Source organism: Oncorhynchus kisutch, linkage group LG19, assembly GCF_002021735.2.
Source record: "Oncorhynchus kisutch isolate 150728-3 linkage group LG19, Okis_V2, whole genome shotgun sequence".
NCBI lineage: Eukaryota > Metazoa > Chordata > Actinopteri > Salmoniformes > Salmonidae > Oncorhynchus > Oncorhynchus kisutch.
Window position 1 is genome coordinate 67,382,461 of NC_034192.2, and position 20,944 is coordinate 67,403,404.

At 47.0% G+C, this 20,944-nt stretch overlaps 1 protein-coding gene across 3 annotated transcripts in view; it reads left to right on the top strand.

Moving 5' to 3' along the window:
- The window catches only part of LOC109886868 (plastin-3), a 74,980-nt gene that overhangs the window by 41,669 nt on the left and 12,367 nt on the right, over positions 1-20,944 (top strand). For all 3 annotated transcript variants that reach the window (XM_031797594.1, XM_031797593.1, XM_031797595.1), the window contains 2 exons: positions 211-306; positions 15,372-15,567. In XM_031797594.1, the coding sequence (XP_031653454.1) occupies positions 211-306; positions 15,372-15,567 (292 nt within the window). The remainder of the gene's footprint in view (positions 1-210; positions 307-15,371; positions 15,568-20,944) is intronic.

The following is a 20,944-nucleotide window of genomic DNA, read 5'->3' on the forward strand; positions in this document are numbered from 1 at the left end:
CCTGCCATGCTTCAGACAGTATCAGACTTCTTTAACTTAGTGAAGGTACTGTAATGAATGTTGAACTCTCTTTGACATCAACGTCCTTCCTTATAATTTAATGTATTTCTCTGACTTCAATTCCGGCATGTTTATGTGTTCTGTGTTGTCCTGAGGAGTATAACACTGTGTTTCCTAGCTGGAGAGTAACTCTCTGACTGTCTCCTGCAGGACTCTAGGGCTTACTATCACCTGCTGAACATGATCGCTCCTGACGGCAGCAAAGAGAACGAGCAACGCATTGAGATCAACATGTCTGGATACAATGTGAGTCCCTCTTCAAATCAACATGTCTGGATACAATCTATATACTGTATAGGGTCAGTTCCAGGGTCAGTTCTAATACCATATTAACAATGTACAGGGATACTGGAGTGATGGAGGTAGATATGTATAGGGGTAAGGAGACAGGGATATTGGAGTGATGGAGGTAGATATGTATAGGGGTAAGGAGACAGGGATACTGGAGTGATGGAGGTAGATATGTATAGGGGGAAGGAGACAGGGATACTGGAGTGATGGAGGTAGATATGTATAGGGGTAAGGAGACAGGGATACTGGAGTGATGGAGGTAGATATGTATAGGGGTAAGGTGACAGGGATACTGGAGTGATGGAGGTAGATATGTATAGGGGTAAGGTGACAGGGATACTGGAGTGATGGAGGTAGATATGTATAGGGGTAAGGAGACAGGGATACTGGAGTGATGGAGGTAGATATGTATAGGGAGAAGTAGACAGGGATACTGGAGTGATGGAGGTTGATATGTATTGGGGTAAGGAGACAGGGATACTGGAGTGATGGAGGTAGATATGTATAGGGGGAAGGAGACAGGGATACTGTAGTGATGGAGGTAGATATGTATAGGGGGAAGGAGACAGGGATACTGGAGTGATGGAGGTATATATGTATAGGGGGAAGGAGACAGGGATACTGGAGTGATGGAGGTATATATGTATAGGGGGAAGGAGACAGGGATACTGTAGTGATGGAGGTAGATATGTATAGGGGTAAGGAGACAGGGATACTGGAGTGATGGAGGTAGATATGTATAGGGGGAAGGAGACAGGGATACTGGAGTGATGGAGGTAGATATGTATAGGGGGAAGGTGACTATATACAGGGTCAGTTCAGTACCATGTTTTTTGAGGGCCCATGCCAAACTTTTTCAAGGGTGATGTGTGTTCACGATCAGCTACCTGGTCTTACTGTTGTTGGTGTCCTGGCACCACACGGCCAGGTCTCTCTCCTCCTCCCTGTAGGCTGTCTCATCGTCGTCAGTGGTCAGGCCTACCACTGTTGTGTCGTCAACAAACTTAATGCTGGTGTTGGAGTCATGCGCTGCCACACAGTTGTGGGTGAACAGGGAGTACAGGAGGGGACTAAGCACGCACCCCTGAGGGGCCCCAGTGTTGAGGATCAGCATGGCAGGCGTGTTGTTACCTACCCTTACCACCTGGGGGCAGCCCGTCCAGGATCCAGTTGCAGAGGGAGGTGTTTAGTCCCAGGGTCCTTGAACACTGAGCTGTAGTCAATGAACAGCATTCTCACATAGGTATTCCTTTAGTTGAGAAAGGACAGTGTGGAGTGGGTCTAGGGTTTCTGGGATAATGGTGTTGATGTGAACCATTACCAGCCTTTCAAAGCACTTCCTCCTCTCCACATGACAGCTGCTATAGCATTTATACGATAGGAGGGTTTCCTGTGTGTGTGTGTGTGTGTGTGTGTGTGTGTGTGTGTGTGTGTGTGTGTGTGTGTGTGTGTGTGTGTGTGTGAACATCACTGTAATTCTTCTATTGGATGAAACCATTCCTGCCTTTCTTCTATTGGATGAAACCCCTCCTTATTCAAGGACTGAGTCCTCCTGCCTTTCTTCTTCTGGGATGGTCAACACGTGAAGTGCCTCATTTCCTGTGTTACACAATCAGACCCATAATGAGCTTCTGCTCATTTGTTGTCTCTTATCCAATCAGAGAGCAAGACTCCTGTACATGTAGCCAATCAGAGGTTAAGGCTCAGTACATGATTCAGCAAAGCACGTAAGCTGGGAACACTTCCTGGAAAGACCTGGCAGAGAGAGAGTGGGAGGGAGAGAGAAATGGGACTGACGTACGGGGGAGAAGGGAGGGTGATAGAGAGAGAGATGGGACTGAGGGAGGGGGAGATGGGAGGGAGACAGGGACAGAGAGAGAGAGATGGGACTGAGGGAGGGGGATATGGGAGGGAGACAGGGACAGAGAGAGAGATGGGACTGAGGGAGGGGGAGATGGGAGGGTGATAGAGAGAGAGATGGGACTGAGGGAGGGGGAGAAGGGAGGGAGACAGGGACAGAGAGAGAGATGGGACTGAGGGAGGGGGAGATGGGAGGGAGACAGGGACAGAGAGAGAGATGGGACTGAGGGAGGGGGAGATGGGAGGGTGATAGAGAGAGAGATGGGACTGAGGGAGGGGGAGATGGGAGGGAGACAGGGACAGAGAGAGAGATGGGACTGAGGGAGGGGGAGATGGGAGGGTGATAGAGAGAGAGATGGGACTGAGGGAGGGGGAGAAGGGAGGGAGACAGGGACAGAGAGAAACAGATGGGAAGGAGAAAGAGATTGTACTGAGGGAGGGGGAGATGGGAGGGAGACAGGGACAGAGAGAGACAGATGGGAAGGAGAAAGAGATGGGACTGAGGGAGGGGGAGATGGGAGGGAGACAGGGACAGAGAGAGACAGATGGGAAGGAGAAAGAGATGGGACTGAGGGAGGGGGAGATGGGAGGGAGACATGGACAGAGAGAGACAGATGGGAAGGAAATAGAGATGGAACCGAGGGACAGGGAGATAGAGGGAGATAGGGACAGAGAGAGACAGACAGATGGGTAGGAGAGAGAGATATGAGGGATGCAGGAACAGGGAGTGAGAGAGAGATGGAAAGGAGGGATAGAGAGAGATAGGAGGGAAGAAAGGAGAGAGGGAATGAGGCAAGGACAGACATGAACAAAGGAGAGAGGGAATGAGGCAGGGAGAGTCTAGGAAGAAAGGAGAGAGGGAATGAGGCAAGGACAGACATGAACAAAGGAGGGAATGAGGCAGGGAGAGTCTAGGAAGAAAGGAGAGAGGGAATGAGGCAGGGAGAGTCTAGGAAGAAAGGAGAGAGGGAATGAGGCAGGGAGAGTATGAAGAAAGGAGAGAGGGAATGAGGCAGGGAGAGTCTAGGAAGAAAGGAGAGAGGGAATGAGGCAGGGACAGACATGAAGAAAGGAGAGAGGGAATGAGGCAGGGACAGACATGAAGAAAGGAGAGAGGGAATGAGGCAGGGACAGACGGAGAGAGAGACAGGAAGGAATGAAACAGGGAGTGACAGGAAGGAATGAGACAGGGAGAGACAGGAAGGAATGAGACAGGGAGTGACAGGAAGGAATGAGACAGGGAAAGACAGGAAGGAATGAGACAGGGAGAGACAGGAAGGAATGAGACAGGGAGAGACAGGAAGGAATGAGAGAGGGAGTGACAGGAAGAAAGTAGAGAAGGAATGAGGCAGGGACAGACATGAAGAAAGGAGAGAAGGAATGAGACAGGGACAGACATGAAGAAAGGAGAGAGGGAATGAGGCAGGGACAGACATGAAGAAAGGAGAGAGGGAATGACAGGAAGGAATGAGACAGGGAGTGACAGGAAGGAAGGAGAGAGGGACAGACAGGAAGGAATGAGAGAGGGAGAGACAGGAAGGAATGAGAGAGGGAGAGACAGGAAGGAATGAGAGAGGGAGAGACATGAAGAAAGGAGAGAGGGAGTGACAGAAAGGAATGAGAGAGGGAGAGACAGGAAGGAATGAGAGAGGGAGAGACAGGAAGGAAGGAGAGAGGGAGTGACAGGAAGGAATGAAACAGGGAGAGACAGGAAGGAATGAGACAGGGAGTGACAGGAAGGAATGAGACAGGGAGAGACAGGAAGGAATGAGACAGGGAGAGACAGGAAGGAATGAGACAGGGAGAGACAGGAAGGAATGAGACAGGGAGAGACAGGAAGGAATGAGAGAGGGAGAGACAGGAAGGAATGAGACAGGGAGAGACAGGAAGGAATGAGACAGGGAGAGACAGGAAGGAATGAGACAGGGAGTGACAGGAAGGAATGAGACAGGGAGAGACAGGAAGGAATGAGACAGGGAGAGACAGGAAGGAATGAGACAGGGAGTGACAGGAAGTAATGAGACAGGAAGTGACAGGAAGGAATGAGACAGGGAGAGACAGGAAGGAATGAGAGAGGGAGTGACAGGAAGGAATGAGACAGGGAGAGACAGGAAGAAAGTAGAGAAGGAATGAGGCAGGGACAGACATGAAGGAATGAGAGAGGGAGAGACAGGAAGGAATGAGAGCGGGAGAGACAGGAAGGAAGGAGAGAGGGAGTGACAGGAAGGAATGAGACAGGGAGTGACAGGAAGGAATGAGACAGGGAGTGACAGGAAGAAAGTAGAGAAGGAATGAGGCAGGGACAGACATGAAGGAATGAGAGAGGGAGAGACAGGAAGGAATGAGACAGGGAGTGACAGGAAGGAAGGAGAGAGGGACAGACAGGAAGGAATTAGAGAGGGAGAGACAGGAAGGAAGGAGAGAGGGAGTGACAGGAAGGAATGAGACAGGGAGTGACAGGAAGGAAGGAGAGAGGGACAGACAGGAAGGAATTAGAGAGGGAGAGACAGGAAGGAATGAGACAGGGAGAGACAGGAAGAAAGTAGAGAAGGAATGAGGCAGGGACAGACATGAAGGAATGAGAGAGGGAGAGACAGGAAGGAATGAGAGAGGGAGAGACAGGAAGGAAGGAGAGAGGGAGAGACAGGAAGGAAGGAGAGAGGGAGTGACAGGAAGGAATGAGACAGGGAGTGACAGGAAGGAAGGAGAGAGGGACAGACAGGAAGGAATTAGAGAGGGAGAGACAGGAAGGAAGGAGAGAGGGAGTGACAGGAAGGAATGAGACAGGGAGTGACAGGAAGGAAGGAGAGAGGGACAGACAGGAAGGAATTAGAGAGGGAGAGACAGGAAGGAAGGAGAGAGGGAGTGACAGGAAGGAATGAGACAGGGAGTGACAGGAAGGAATGAGACAGGGAGTGACAGGAAGAAAGTAGAGAAGGAATGAGGCAGGGACAGACATGAAGGAATGAGAGAGGGAGAGACAGGAAGGAATGAGACAGGGAGTGACAGGAAGGAAGGAGAGAGGGACAGACAGGAAGGAATTAGAGAGGGAGAGACAGGAAGGAAGGAGAGAGGGAGTGACAGGAAGGAATGAGACAGGGAGTGACAGGAAGGAAGGAGAGAGGGAGTGACAGGAAGGAATGAGACAGGGAGTGACAGGAAGAAAGTAGAGAAGGAATGAGGCAGGGACAGACATGAAGGAATGAGAGAGGGAGAGACAGGAAGGAATGAGACAGGGAGTGACAGGAAGGAAGGAGAGAGGGACAGACAGGAAGGAATTAGAGAGGGAGAGACAGGAAGGAAGGAGAGAGGGAGTGACAGGAAGGAATGAGACAGGGAGTGACAGGAAGGAAGGAGAGAGGGACAGACAGGAAGGAATGAGACAGGGAGTGACAGGAAGGAAGGAGAGAGGGACAGACAGGAAGGAATTAGAGAGGGAGAGACAGGAAGGAAGGAGAGAGGGAGTGACAGGAAGGAATGAGACAGGGAGTGACAGGAAGGAAGGAGAGAGGGACAGACAGGAAGGAATTAGAGAGGGAGAGACAGGAAGGAAGGAGAGAGGGAGTGACAGGAAGGAATGAGACAGGGAGTGACAGGAAGGAAGGAGAGAGGGACAGACAGGAAGGAATTAGAGAGGGAGAGACAGGAAGGAATGAGAGAGGGAGAGACAGGAAGGAATGAGACAGGGAGTGACAGGAAGGAATGAGACAGGGAGAGACAGGAAGGAATGAGACAGGGAGAGACAGGAAGGAATGAGACAGGGAGTGACAGGAAGGAATGAGACAGGGAGAGACAGGAAGGAATGAGACAGGGAGAGACAGGAAGGAATGAGACAGGGAGTGACAGGAAGTAATGAGACAGGAAGTGACAGGAAGGAATGAGACAGGGAGAGACAGGAAGGAATGAGAGAGGGAGTGACAGGAAGGAATGAGACAGGGAGAGACAGGAAGAAAGTAGAGAAGGAATGAGGCAGGGACAGACATGAAGGAATGAGAGAGGGAGAGACAGGAAGGAATGAGAGAGGGAGAGACAGGAAGGAAGGAGAGAGGGAGTGACAGGAAGGAATGAGACAGGGAGTGACAGGAAGGAATGAGACAGGGAGTGACAGGAAGAAAGTAGAGAAGGAATGAGGCAGGGACAGACATGAAGGAATGAGAGAGGGAGAGACAGGAAGGAATGAGACAGGGAGTGACAGGAAGGAAGGAGAGAGGGACAGACAGGAAGGAATTAGAGAGGGAGAGACAGGAAGGAAGGAGAGAGGGAGTGACAGGAAGGAATGAGACAGGGAGTGACAGGAAGGAAGGAGAGAGGGACAGACAGGAAGGAATTAGAGAGGGAGAGACAGGAAGGAATGAGACAGGGAGAGACAGGAAGAAAGTAGAGAAGGAATGAGGCAGGGACAGACATGAAGGAATGAGAGAGGGAGAGACAGGAAGGAATGAGAGAGGGAGAGACAGGAAGGAAGGAGAGAGGGAGTGACAGGAAGGAATGAGACAGGGAGTGACAGGAAGGAATGAGACAGGGAGTGACAGGAAGAAAGTAGAGAAGGAATGAGGCAGGGACAGACATGAAGGAATGAGAGAGGGAGAGACAGGAAGGAATGAGACAGGGAGTGACAGGAAGGAAGGAGAGAGGGACAGACAGGAAGGAATTAGAGAGGGAGAGACAGGAAGGAAGGAGAGAGGGAGTGACAGGAAGGAATGAGACAGGGAGTGACAGGAAGGAAGGAGAGAGGGACAGACAGGAAGGAATTAGAGAGGGAGAGACAGGAAGGAATGAGAGAGGGAGAGACAGGAAGGAATGAGACAGGGAGTGACAGGAAGGAATGAGACAGGGAGAGACAGGAAGGAATGAGACAGGGAGAGACAGGAAGGAATGAGACAGGGAGTGACAGGAAGGAATGAGACAGGGAGAGACAGGAAGGAATGAGACAGGGAGAGACAGGAAGGAATGAGAAAGGGAGTGACAGGAAGTAATGAGACAGGAAGTGACAGGAAGGAATGAGACAGGGAGAGACAGGAAGGAATGAGAGAGGGGGTGACAGGAAGGAATGAGACAGGGAGAGACAGGAAGAAAGTAGAGAAGGAATGAGGCAGGGACAGACATGAAGGAATGAGAGAGGGAGAGACAGGAAGGAATGAGAGAGGGAGAGACAGGAAGGAAGGAGAGAGGGAGTGACAGGAAGGAATGAGACAGGGAGTGACAGGAAGGAATGAGACAGGGAGTGACAGGAAGAAAGTAGAGAAGGAATGAGGCAGGGACAGACATGAAGGAATGAGAGAGGGAGAGACAGGAAGGAATGAGACAGGGAGTGACAGGAAGGAAGGAGAGAGGGACAGACAGGAAGGAATTAGAGAGGGAGAGACAGGAAGGAAGGAGAGAGGGAGTGACAGGAAGGAATGAGACAGGGAGTGACAGGAAGGAAGGAGAGAGGGACAGACAGGAAGGAATTAGAGAGGGAGAGACAGGAAGGAATGAGACAGGGAGAGACAGGAAGAAAGTAGAGAAGGAATGAGGCAGGGACAGACATGAAGGAATGAGAGAGGGAGAGACAGGAAGGAATGAGAGAGGGAGAGACAGGAAGGAAGGAGAGAGGGAGTGACAGGAAGGAATGAGACAGGGAGTGACAGGAAGGAATGAGACAGGGAGTGACAGGAAGAAAGTAGAGAAGGAATGAGGCAGGGACAGACATGAAGGAATGAGAGAGGGAGAGACAGGAAGGAATGAGACAGGGAGTGACAGGAAGGAAGGAGAGAGGGACAGACAGGAAGGAATTAGAGAGGGAGAGACAGGAAGGAAGGAGAGAGGGAGTGACAGGAAGGAATGAGACAGGGAGTGACAGGAAGGAAGGAGAGAGGGACAGACAGGAAGGAATTAGAGAGGGAGAGACAGGAAGGAATGAGAGAGGGAGAGACAGGAAGGAATGAGACAGGGAGTGACAGGAAGGAATGAGACAGGGAGAGACAGGAAGGAATGAGACAGGGAGAGACAGGAAGGAATGAGACAGGGAGTGACAGGAAGTAATGAGACAGGGAGTGACAGGAAGGAATGAGACAGGGAGAGACAGGAAGGAATGAGAGAGGGAGTGACAGGAAGGAATGAGACAGGGAGTGACAGGAAGGAATGAGACAGGGAGTGACAGGAAGGAATGAGACAGGGAGTGACAGGAAGGAATGAGACAGGGAGAGACAGGAAGGAATGAGACAGGGAGAGACAGGAAGGAATGAGACAGGGAGAGACAGGAAGGAATGAGAGAGGGACAGACAGGAAGGAATGAGAGAGGGAGTGACAGAAAGGAATGAGAGAGGGAGTGACAGGAAGGAATGAGACAGGGACAGACAGGAAGGAATGAGACAGGGAGTGACAGGAAGGAATGAGACAGGGAGAGACAGGAAGGAATGAGACAGGGAGTGACAGGAAGGAATGAGACAGGGAGTGACATGAGGAAAACAAGGTCTCCTGTATATTAAAGAGCTCTAGGCACTTGGTAACAGATAGCACAGTGTTCCACATCACTGTAATGAGTTTGTGTGTGTGTGTGTGTGTGTGTGTGTGTGTGTGTGTGTGTGTGTGTGTGTGTGTGTGTGTGTGTGTGTGTGTGTGTGTGTGTGTGTGTGTGTGTGTGTGTGTGTGTGTGTGTGTGAACATCACTGTAATGAGTTAATTAAAGAGCAGCAGTTAAATAGGCTTATATACTTATTTTCCACCATCATTTGCAAATAAATTCATTAAATCCTACAATGTGATTTTCTGGATTCTCTCATTTTGTCTGTCATAGTTGAAGTGTACCTATGATGAAAAGTACAGGCCTCATCTTTTTAAGTGGGAGAACTTGCACAATTGGTGGCTGACTAAATACTTTTTTGCCCCACTGTATATAGCCTCTACATTGACTCTGTACTGGTACCCCCTGAAAATAGCCTCCACATTGACTCTGTACCGGTACCCCCTGCATATAGCCTACACATTGACTCAATACCCCCTGTATATTGCCTCCACATTGACTCTGTACCGGTACCCTCTATATATAGCCTCCACATTGACTCTGTACTGTAACACCCTGTATATAGCCTCCACATTGACTCTGTACCGGTACCCCCTGTATATAGCCTCCACATTGACTCTGTACCGGTACCCCCTGCATATAGCCTCCACATTGACTCTGTACCGGTACCCCCTGTATATAGCCTCCACATTGACTCTGTACCGGTACCCACTGTATATAGCCTCCACATTGACTCTGTACCGGTACCCCCCTGTATATAGCCTCCACATTGACTCTGTACCGGTACCCACTGTATATAGCCTCCACATTGACTCTGTACCGGTACCCCCCTGTACATAGCCTCCACATTGACTCTGTACCGGTACCCACTGTATATAGCCTCCACATTGACTCTGTACCGGTTCCCCCTGTACATAGCCTCCACATTGACTCTGTACCGGTACCCACTGTATATAGCCTCCACATTGACTCTGTACTGGTACACCCTGTATATAGCCTCCACATTGACTCTGTACCGGTACCCACTGTATATAGCCTCCACATTGACTCTGTACCAATACCCCCTGTATATAGTCTCCACATTGACTCTGTACCGGTACCCCCTGTATATAGCCTCCACATTGACTCTGTACCGGTACCCCCTGTATATAGCCTCCACATTGACTCTGTACCGTAACACCCTGTATATAGCCTCCACATTGACTCTGTACTGTAACACCCTGTATATAGCCTCCACATTGACTCTGTACCAGTACCCCCTGTATATAGCCTCCACATTGACTCTGTACGGGTACCCCCTGTATATAGCCTCCACATTGACTCTGTACCGGTACCCCTGTATATAGCCTCCACATTAACTCTGTACCGGTACCCCCTGTATATAGTCTCCACATTGACTCTGTACCGGTACCCCCTGTATATAGCCTCCACATTGACTCTGTACCGGTACCCCCTGTATATAGTCTCCACAGCGACTCTGTACCGGTACCCCTTGTATATAGCCTCCACATTGACTCTGTACCAGTATCCCCCTGTATATAGCCTCCACATTGACTCTGTACTGTAACACCCTGTATATAGCCTCCACATTGACTCTGTACTGGTACCCCCTGTATATAGCCTCCACATTGACTATGTACTGGTACCCCCTGTATATAGCCTCTACATTGACTCTGTATATAGCCTCCACATTGACTCTGTACCGGTACCCCCTGTATATAGCCTCCACATTGACTCTGTATATAGCCTCCACATTGACTCTGTACTGGTACCCCCTGTATATAGCCTCTACATTGACTCTGTATATAGCCTCCACATTGACTCTGTACTGGTACCCCCTGTATATAGCCTCTACATTGACTCTATATATAGCCTCCACATTGACTCTGTACTGGTACCCCCTGTATATAGCCTCTACATTGACTCTGTATATAGCCTCCACATTGACTCTGTACCGGTACCCCCTGTATATAGCCTCTACATTGACTCTGTATATAGCCTCCACATTGACTCTGTACCAGTATCCCCCTGTATATAGCCTCTACATTGACTCTGTACCGTAATACCCTGTATATAGCCTCCACATTGACTCTGTACCAGTATCCCCCTGTATATAGCCTCCACATTGAATCTGTACCAGTATCCCCCTGTATATAGCCTCTACATTGACTCTGTACCGTAATACCCTGTATATAGCCTCCACATTGACTCTGTACCGTAATACCCTGTATATAGCCTCTACATTGACTCTGTACCGGTACCCCCTGTATATAGCCTCCACATTGACTCTGTACCGTAACCCCCTGTATATAGCCTCCACATTGACTCTGTACCGTAATACCCTGTATATAGCCTCTACATTGACTCTGTACCGTAATACCCTGTATATAGCCTCTACATTGACTCTGTACCGTAATACCCTGTATATAGCCTCCACATTGACTCTGTACCGGTACCCCCTGTATATAGACTCCACATTGACTCTGTACCGTAATACCCTGTATATAGCCTCCACATTGACTCTGTACGGTACCCCCTGTATATAGCCTCCACATTGACTCTGTACCGGTACCCCCTGTATATAGCCTCCACATTAACTCTGTACCGTAATACCCTGTATATAGCCTCCACATTGACTCTGTACCGGTACCCCCTGTATATAGCCTCCACATTGACTCTGTACCGTAATACCCTGTATATAGCCTCCACATTGACTCTGTACCGTAATACCCTGTATATAGCCTCCACATTGACTCTGTACCGTAATACCCTGTATATAGCCTCCACATTGACTCTGTACCGTAATACCCTGTATATAGCCTCCACATTGACTCTGTACCGTAATACCCTGTATATAGCCTCCACATTGACTCTGTACCGTAATACCCTGTATATAGCCTCCACATTGACTCTGTACCGTAATACCCTGTATATAGTCTCCATATTGACTCTGTACCGTAATACCCTGTATATAGCCTCTTATTGTTATTTTACTGCTGATCTTTAATTACTTCTTACTTTTATCTCTTATTGTTATCTGTATTTTTTTAAACTGCATTGTTGGTCAGGGGCTCGTAAGGAAGTGTTTCACTCTTAGGTTTTATTCAGCATTTCACTGTGAGGTCTACACCTGTTTTATTCAGCATTTCAATGTAAGGTCTACTACACCTGTTGTATTCAGCATTTCACTGTAAGGTCTACACCTGTTGTATTCGGCACATGTGACTAATACAATTTGATTTAATTTGACACCAAGGAATTTGAAGCTCTCGACTCCACTACAGCCCCATCGATGTGGATGGGGGCGTGCTCTGCATGTTGACATAATTATCACACTGTGGCCTTGCTTCCCACTGACACCATATAGCAGGTTGTTGGTTATTGTTCATTCAACCCCCAGATGAACTCGTACTAGGAAGTGGTTTTCGATGAAGAGACAGGTTAAAGAAGGATTTATAAGTCTTGAGACAATTGAAAAATGGATTGTGTATGTAAGTCATTCAGAGGGTGAATGGGCCGGTTTGTGTCAAGAACTGCAATGCTGCTCGATTTTTCACACTCAACTGTTTCCTGTGTGTATCAAGAATGGTCCACCACCCAAATGACATCCAGTCAACTTGACAAAACTGGGAAGCATTGGAGTCAACATCGGACAGCATCCCTGTGGAACGCTTTCGATACCTTGTAGAGTCCATGTTCTGATGAATTGAGGCTGTTCTGAGGGCAAATGGGGGTGTAACTCAATATTAGGACGGTGTCCTTAATGTTATGTGCACACAGTGTACAGTGTATGGCTCTCACCAGGTGTGTGAATGAGTGCTGTTAACTAACTAACAAAGTCCTGTTGGAATGTTGGATGGTCTATTTTCATGGTGACAGTGATAACCTCTGACCCCTGGTCTCTTATCAGAGCCATCCGATTGGACAATCTCAGGTCTAAATCACGATGCTGTCAGCTCCCGTTCACACCATTGTGATCTTGTTTGTTCAATTTGTGTTGAGCTGAATGAAACCCTGATTGGACGAGGTTACACAGCACAGAGGTGAACCCTGATAGGACCAGGTCATATAGTCTAGAGGTGAACCCTGATTGGACCAGGTCATACAGTCTAGAGGTGAACCCTGATTGGACCAGGTCATATAGGACCAGGTCATTCAGTCTAGAGGTGAACCCTGATTGGACAAGGTCATATAGTCTAGAGGTGAACCCTGATTGGACCAGATCATACAGTCTAGAGGTGAACCCTGATTGGACTAGGTCATACAGTCTAGAGGTGAACCCTGATTGGACTAGGTCATACAGTCTAGAGGTGAACCCTGATTGGACCAGATCATACAGTCTAGAGGTGAACCCTGATTGGACTAGGTCATACAGTCTAGAGGTGAACCCTGATTGGACCAGGTCATTCAGTCTAGATAGAGGTGAACCCTGATTGGACCAGGTCATATAGGACCAGGTCATACAGTCTAGAGGTGAACCCTGATTGGACCAGGTCATATAGGACCAGGTCATACAGTCTAGAGGTGAACCCTGATTGGACCAGGTCATTCAGTCTAGAGGTGAACCCTGATTGGACCAGGTCATATAGGACCAGGTCATACAGTCTAGAGGTGAATCCTGATTGGACCAGGTCATTCAGTCTAGAGGTGAACCCTGATTGGACCAGGTCATATGGTCTAGGGGTGAACCCTGATTGGACCAGGTCATATAGTCTAGAGGTGAACCCTGATTGGACCAGGTCATATGGTCTAGAGGTGAACCCTGATTGGACCAGGTCATATAGTCTAGAGGTGAACCCTGATTGGACCAGGTCATATAGTCTAGAGGTGAACCCTGATTGGACCAGGTCATATAGTCTAGAGGTGAACCCTGATTGGACCAGTTCAGACAGCCCATTCAGATCTGTTGATAGAAATAGAACACGTAGAGCTGTCATGATTCCATGTTCTACATGACATCCTGCCATTTCCATTCCACATAACCTATGTCTCCGTCCCAATATGGCACCCTATTCCATAAATAGTGCACTACCATAGGGCCCCGGTCAAAAGTAGTGCACTATATAGGGAACAGAGTCCCATTTGGGAAGCGGGCTGTTTGTCTGAAGTAGTAGTAGGCTCCAGGGTTAATAGAGCTGTGGAATGCAGGAGGAGGATATGGGACTATCAGAAGGTAGGAATTTCCCTGCGGATGAAACCATTTCCTCCTGTTCTGTTCAGCCTGCACATTGTGTGTCATCAACTCCTCCAGATTCTCTCCCTCAGGGCCACACACGCACACACACACACGCACACACACACGCACACATACACATACACACAGTACACACACACACACACACACACATTAGTAATTGTACTACAGAGCAAAAGCTTCTAAATATGAATTACCTGCTGATAGTTAAATATAGACTGACCTGCTGATGGATAAATATAGACTGACCTGCTGATAGGTTCATATAGACTGACCTGCTGATAGGTTAATATAGACCGACCTGCTGATAGATAAATATAGACTGACCTGCTGATGGATAAATATAGTCTGACCTGCTGATAGATAAATATAGTCTGACCTGCTGATAGGTAAATATAGTCTGACCTGCTGATTGGTAAATATAGTCTGACCTACTGATGTATACATATAGTCTGACCTGCTGATAGGTGAATATAGTCTGACCTGCTGATGGATAAATATAGACTGACCTGCTGATGGATAAATATAGTCTGACCTGCTGATGGATACATATAGACTGACCTGCTGATAGGTAAACATAGTCTGACCTGCTGATAGGTAAATATAGTCTGACCTGCTGATAGGTAAATATAGTCTGACCTACTGATGTATAAATATAGACTGACCTGCTGATAGGTTAATATAGTCTGACCTGCTGATAGGTAAATATAGTCTGACCTACTGATGTATAAATATAGACTGACCTGCTGATAGGTTAATATAGTCTGACCTGCTGATAGGTTAATATAGTCTGACCTGCTGATAGGTTAATATAGTCTGACCTACTGAGGTAAATACAGGTTAGTAATGAGGATATATACAGGGGGTAATTTGTAAAGTGACTATGCATAGATAATAAACAGAAACTAGCAGCAGTGTTACAATGTTGTAATGATGTGCAAATAGTTAAAGTACACAATGGAAAAAACATAAACATAAATATGGGTTGTATTTACAATGGTGTTTGTTCTTCACTGGTTGCCCTTTTCTTGTGGCAACAGGTCACACATCTTGCTGCTGTGATGGCACACTGTGGAATGTCCCCCAGTAGATATGGGAGTTTATCAAAATTGGATTTGTTCAAGAATTCTTTGTGGATCTGGGTAATCTGAGGGAAATATGTGTCTCTAATATGGTCATACATTGGGCAGGAGGTTAGGAAGTGCAACTCAGTTCATTTTGTGGGCAGTGTCTTCTTTTGAGAGCCATGTCTGCCTACGGCGGCCTTTCTCAATAGCAAGGCTATGCTCACTGAATCTGTACATAGTCAAAGCTTTCCTTAAGTTTGGTTCAGTCACCGTGGTCAGGTATTCTGCCACTGTGTACTCTCTGTTTAGGGCCAAATAGCATTCTAGCTTGCTCTGTTTTTTTGTTAAATCTGTGTATATAACTGTCAGCTCTCTCTCTCTTCCCCCTCTCCAGGAGAAAGATGACCTGCGTAGGGCAGAGAGTATGCTGGTTCAGGCTGACAGGTTGGGCTGTAGACAGTTTGTGACCCCTACTGATGTGGTCTGTGGGAACCCCAAACTCAACCTGGCCTTCGTTGCCAACCTGTTTAATAAATACCCATCACTCACCAAGCCTGAGGGGCAGGACCTGGACTGGGCCAAACTGGAGGGTGGGTACACTTATAATATACTCTACATGTTTTTATAAAAAAAATGTACCTTTATTTAACTAGGCAAGTCAGTTAAGAACAAATTCTTATTTTCAATGACGGCCTAGGAACAGTGGGTTAACTGCCTGTTCAGGGGCAGAACAACAGATTTTTACCTTGTCAGCTCGGGGGTTTGAACTTGCAACCTTCCAGTTACTAGTCCACCGCTAGGCTACCCTGCCGCCCCATGTACCACCAAGTCAATTCTGCTCTGCCCAGAGTACCTCGGAAGTACACACTCATGTGTATTTTACTAGTAAGCCTATGGTCTCATGACTCTTCTCAAGTACCCCTGTAGATATACCTAGTACCAATGTAGATATACCTAGTACCCCTGTAGATATACACCCTGTAGATATACCTAGTGCCCCTGTAGATATACCCCCTCTAGATATACCCCCTGTAGATATACCTAGTACCCCTGTAGATATACCCCCTGTAGATATACCTAGTACCCCTGTAGATATACCCCCTGTAGATATATCTAGTACCCCTGTAGATATAGCCACTGTAGATATATCTAGTACCCCTGTAGATATACCCACTGTAGATATACCTAGTACCCCTGTAGATATACCCCCTGTAGATATATCTAGTACCCCTGTAGATATACCCACTGTAGATATATCTAGTACCCCTGTAGATATACCTAGTACCCCTGTAGATATTCCCCCTGTAGATATACTCCCTGTAGATATATCTAGTACCCCTGTAGATATAGCCACTGTAGATATCTAGTGCCCCTGAAGATATACCCCCTGTAGATATACCTAGTACCCCCTGTAGATATACCCCCTGTATATATACCTAGTGCCCCTGTAGATATATCTAGTACCCCCTGTAGATATACCCACTGTAGATATATCTAGTACCCCTGTAGATATACCCACTGTAGATATACCTAGTACCCCTGTAGATATACCCCCTGTAGATATACCCACTGTAGATATATCTAGTACCCCTGTAGATATACCTAGTACCCCTGTAGATATACCCCCTGTAGATATACCTAGTACCCCTGCAGATATACCTAGTGCCCCTGTAGATATACCTAGTACCCCTGTAGATATACCTAGTACCCCTGTAGATTATTTACCCTGTAGATATACCTAGTGCCCCTGTAGATATACCTAGTACCCCTGTAGATATACCCCCTGTAGATATACCTAGTGCCCCTGTAGAGATACCTAGTACCCATGTAGATATACTCCCTGTAGATATACCTAGTACCCCTGCAGATATACCTAGTACCCCTGTAGATATACCTAGTGCCCCTGTAGATATACCCCCTGTAGATATACCTAGTGCCCCTGTAGATATACCTAGTACCCCTGTAGATATACCCCCTGTAGATATACCTAGTGCCCCTGTAGATATACCTAGTACCTCTGTAGATATACCTAGTGCCCCTGTAGATATACCTAGTACCCCTGTAGATATATACCCTGTAGATATACCTAGTGCCCCTGTAGATATACCTAGTACCCCTGTAGATATACCCCCTGTAGATATACCTAGTGCCCCTGTAGAGATACCTAGTACCTCTGTAGATATACCTAGTGCCCCTGTAGATATATACCCTGTAGATATACCTAGTGCCCCTGTATATATACCTAGTACCCCTGTAGATATACCCCCTGTAGATATACCTAGTGCCCCTGTAGATATACCTAGTACCCCTGTAGATATACCCCCTGTAGATATACCTAGTGCCCCTGTAGATATACCTAGTACCCCTGTAGATATTCCCCCTGTAGATATACCCCCTGTAGATATACCTAGTACCCCTGTAGAAAAACCTAATACCCCTTAGATATACCTAGTACCCCTGTAGATATACCTAGTACCCCTGTAGATATACCTAGTGCCCCTGTAGATATACCTAGTACCCCCTGTAGATATACCTAGTACCCCCTGTAGATATACCCCCTGTAGATATACCTAGTACCCCCTGTAGATATACCTAGTGCCCCTGTAGATATACCTAGTACCCCCTGTAGATATACCTAGTACCCCTGTAGATATACCCCCTGTAGATATACCTAGTACCCCCTTATAGATATACCCCCTGTAGATATACCTAGTACCCCTGTAGATATACCCCCTGTAGATATACCTAGTGCCCCTGTAGATATACCTAGTACCCCTGTAGATATACCTAGTGCCCCTGTAGATATACCTAGTGCCCCTGTAGATATACCTAGTACCCCTATAGATATACCCCCTGTAGATATACCTAGTGCCCCTGTAGATATACCTAGTACCCCTGTAGATATACCCCCTGTAGATATACCTAGTGCCCCTGTAGATATACCTAGTGCCCCTGTAGATATACCTAGTGCCCCTGTAGATATACCTAGTACCCCTGTAGATATATACCCTGTAGATATACCTAGTGCCCCTGTAGATATACCTAGTACCCCTGTAGATATACCCCCTGTAGATATACCTAGTGCCCCTGTAGATATACCTAGTACCCCTGTAGATATACCCCCTGTAGATATACCTAGTGCCCCTGTAGATATACCTAGTACCCCTGTAGATATTCCCCCTGTAGATATACCCCCTGTAGATATACCTAGTACCCCTGTAGAAAAACCTAGTACCCCTTTAGATATACCTAGTACCCCTGTAGATATACCTAGTACACCTGTAGAAAAAACTAGTACCCCTGTAGATATACCTAGTACCCCTGTAGATATACCCCCTGTAGATATACCTAGTACCCCTGTAGAAATACCCCCTGTAGATATACCTAGTGCCCCTGTAGATATACCCCCTGTAGATATACCTAGTACCCCTGTAGATATACCCCCTGTAGATATACCTAGTGCCCCTGTAGATATACCTATTACCCCTGTAGATATACATAGTACCCCTGTAGATATACCTAGTACCCCTGTAGATATACCTAGTGCCCCTGTAGATATACCTAGTACCCCTGTAGATATACCCCCTGTAGATATACCTAGTGCCCCTGTAGAGATACCTAGTACCTCTGTAGATATACCTAGTGCCCCTGTAGATATATACCCTGTAGATATACCTAGTGCCCCTGTATATATACCTAGTACCCCTGTAGATATACCCCCTGTAGATATACCTAGTGCCCCTGTAGATATACCTAGTACCCCTGTAGATATACCCCCTGTAGATATACCTAGTGCCCCTGTAGATATACCTAGTACCCCTGTAGATATTCCCCCTGTAGATATACCCCCTGTAGATATACCTAGTACCCCTGTAGAAAAACCTAATACCCCTTTAGATATACCTAGTACCCCTGTAGATATACCTAGTACCCCTGTAGATATACCTAGTGCCCCTGTAGATATACCTAGTACCCCTGTAGATATACCTAGTACCCCTGTAGATATACCCCCTGTAGATATACCTAGTACCCCTGTAGATATACCTAGTGCCCCTGTAGATATACCTAGTACCCCTGTAGATATACCTAGTACCCCTGTAGATATACCCCCTGTAGATATACCTAGTACCCCTTATAGATATACCCCCTGTAGATATACCTAGTACCCCTGTAGATATACCCCCTGTAGATATACCTAGTGCCCCTGTAGATATACCTAGTACCCCCTGTAGATATACCTAGTGCCCCTGTAGATATACCTAGTGCCCCTGTAGATATACCTAGTACCCCTATAGATATACCCCTGTAGATATACCTAGTGCCCCTGTAGATATACCTAGTACCCCTGTAGATATACCCCCTGTAGATATACCTAGTGCCCCTGTAGATATACCTAGTGCCCCTGTAGATATACCTAGTGCCCCTGTAGATATACCTAGTACCCCTGTAGATATATACCCTGTAGATATACCTAGTGCCCCTGTAGATATACCTAGTACCCCTGTAGATATACCCCCTGTAGATATACCTAGTGCCCCTGTAGATATACCTAGTACCCCTGTAGATATACCCCCTGTAGATATACCTAGTGCCCCTGTAGATATACCTAGTACCCCTGTAGATATTCCCCTGTAGATATACCCCCTGTAGATATACCTAGTACCCCTGTAGAAAAACCTAGTACCCCCTTTAGATATACCTAGTACCCCTGTAGATATACCTAGTACACCTGTAGAAAAAACTAGTACCCCTGTAGATATACCTAGTACCCCTGTAGATATACCCCCTGTAGATATACCTAGTACCCCTGTAGAAATACCCCTGTAGATATACCTAGTGCCCCTGTAGATATACCCCCTGTAGATATACCTAGTACCCCTGTAGATATACCCCCTGTAGATATACCTAGTGCCCCTGTAGATATACCTATTACCCCTGTAGATATACATAGTACCCCTGTAGATATACCTAGTACCCCTGTAGATATACCCCCTGTAGATATACCTAGTGCCCCTGTAGATATACCTAGTACCCCTGTAGATATACCTAGTACCCCTGTAGATATACCCCCTGTAGATATACCTAGTACCCCCTGTAGATATACCCCCAGTAGATATACCTAGTACCCTTGTAGATATACCCCCTGTAGATATACCTAGTACCCCTGTAGATATACCTAGTACCCCTGTAGATATACCTAGTGCCCCTGTAGATATACCTAGTACCCCTGTAGATATACCTAGTACCCCTGTAGATATACCTAGTACCCCTATAGATATACCCCCTGTAGATATACCTAGTACCCCTGTAGATATACCCCCTGTAGATATACCTAGTACCCCTGTAGATATACCTAGTACCCCTGTAGATATACCTAGTATACGTGGTGATGAACTGACATCTGATATGCTGTATAGAGTATATCAGTAAATACTCCTCTGATTCTGCTCTCTGTAGATCTGTGTATAGAACTCCCCCTGCTGACTCTCAACACCTCTGATTCTGCTCTCTGTAGATCTGTGTATAGAACTCCCCCTGCTGACTCTCAACACCTCTGATTCTGCTCTCTGTAGATCTGTGTATAGAACTCCCCCTGCTGACTCTCAACAGAATTACACTCATTTTAAAAGGGGGCTGAACTTCCTTATTTAGCCTTGGTTTCATTCTCCTCATTATGAAATGCGTCTGGGAAGCGTCTTTCTTTTTCCCAATGCAGTTAAACCAAAACCACGCCCCGTTATTCAGAGAGACGCTCTACAACACTCCCATTGGCTAGCTAACGTCTCAGTTAAGCCAAAACCACGCCCCGTTATTCAGAGAGATGTTCTACAACGCTTTGAGCGCTCTCCAAGTCAGGAAGTGAATATCACGTTGGGCGAAATTTCAGTCACTGATTAATAACATTTGCCCTTGTATTTCAAGGCTGAAAAATATAATAACATAATGTCATGGACCGAGCTAGCCATT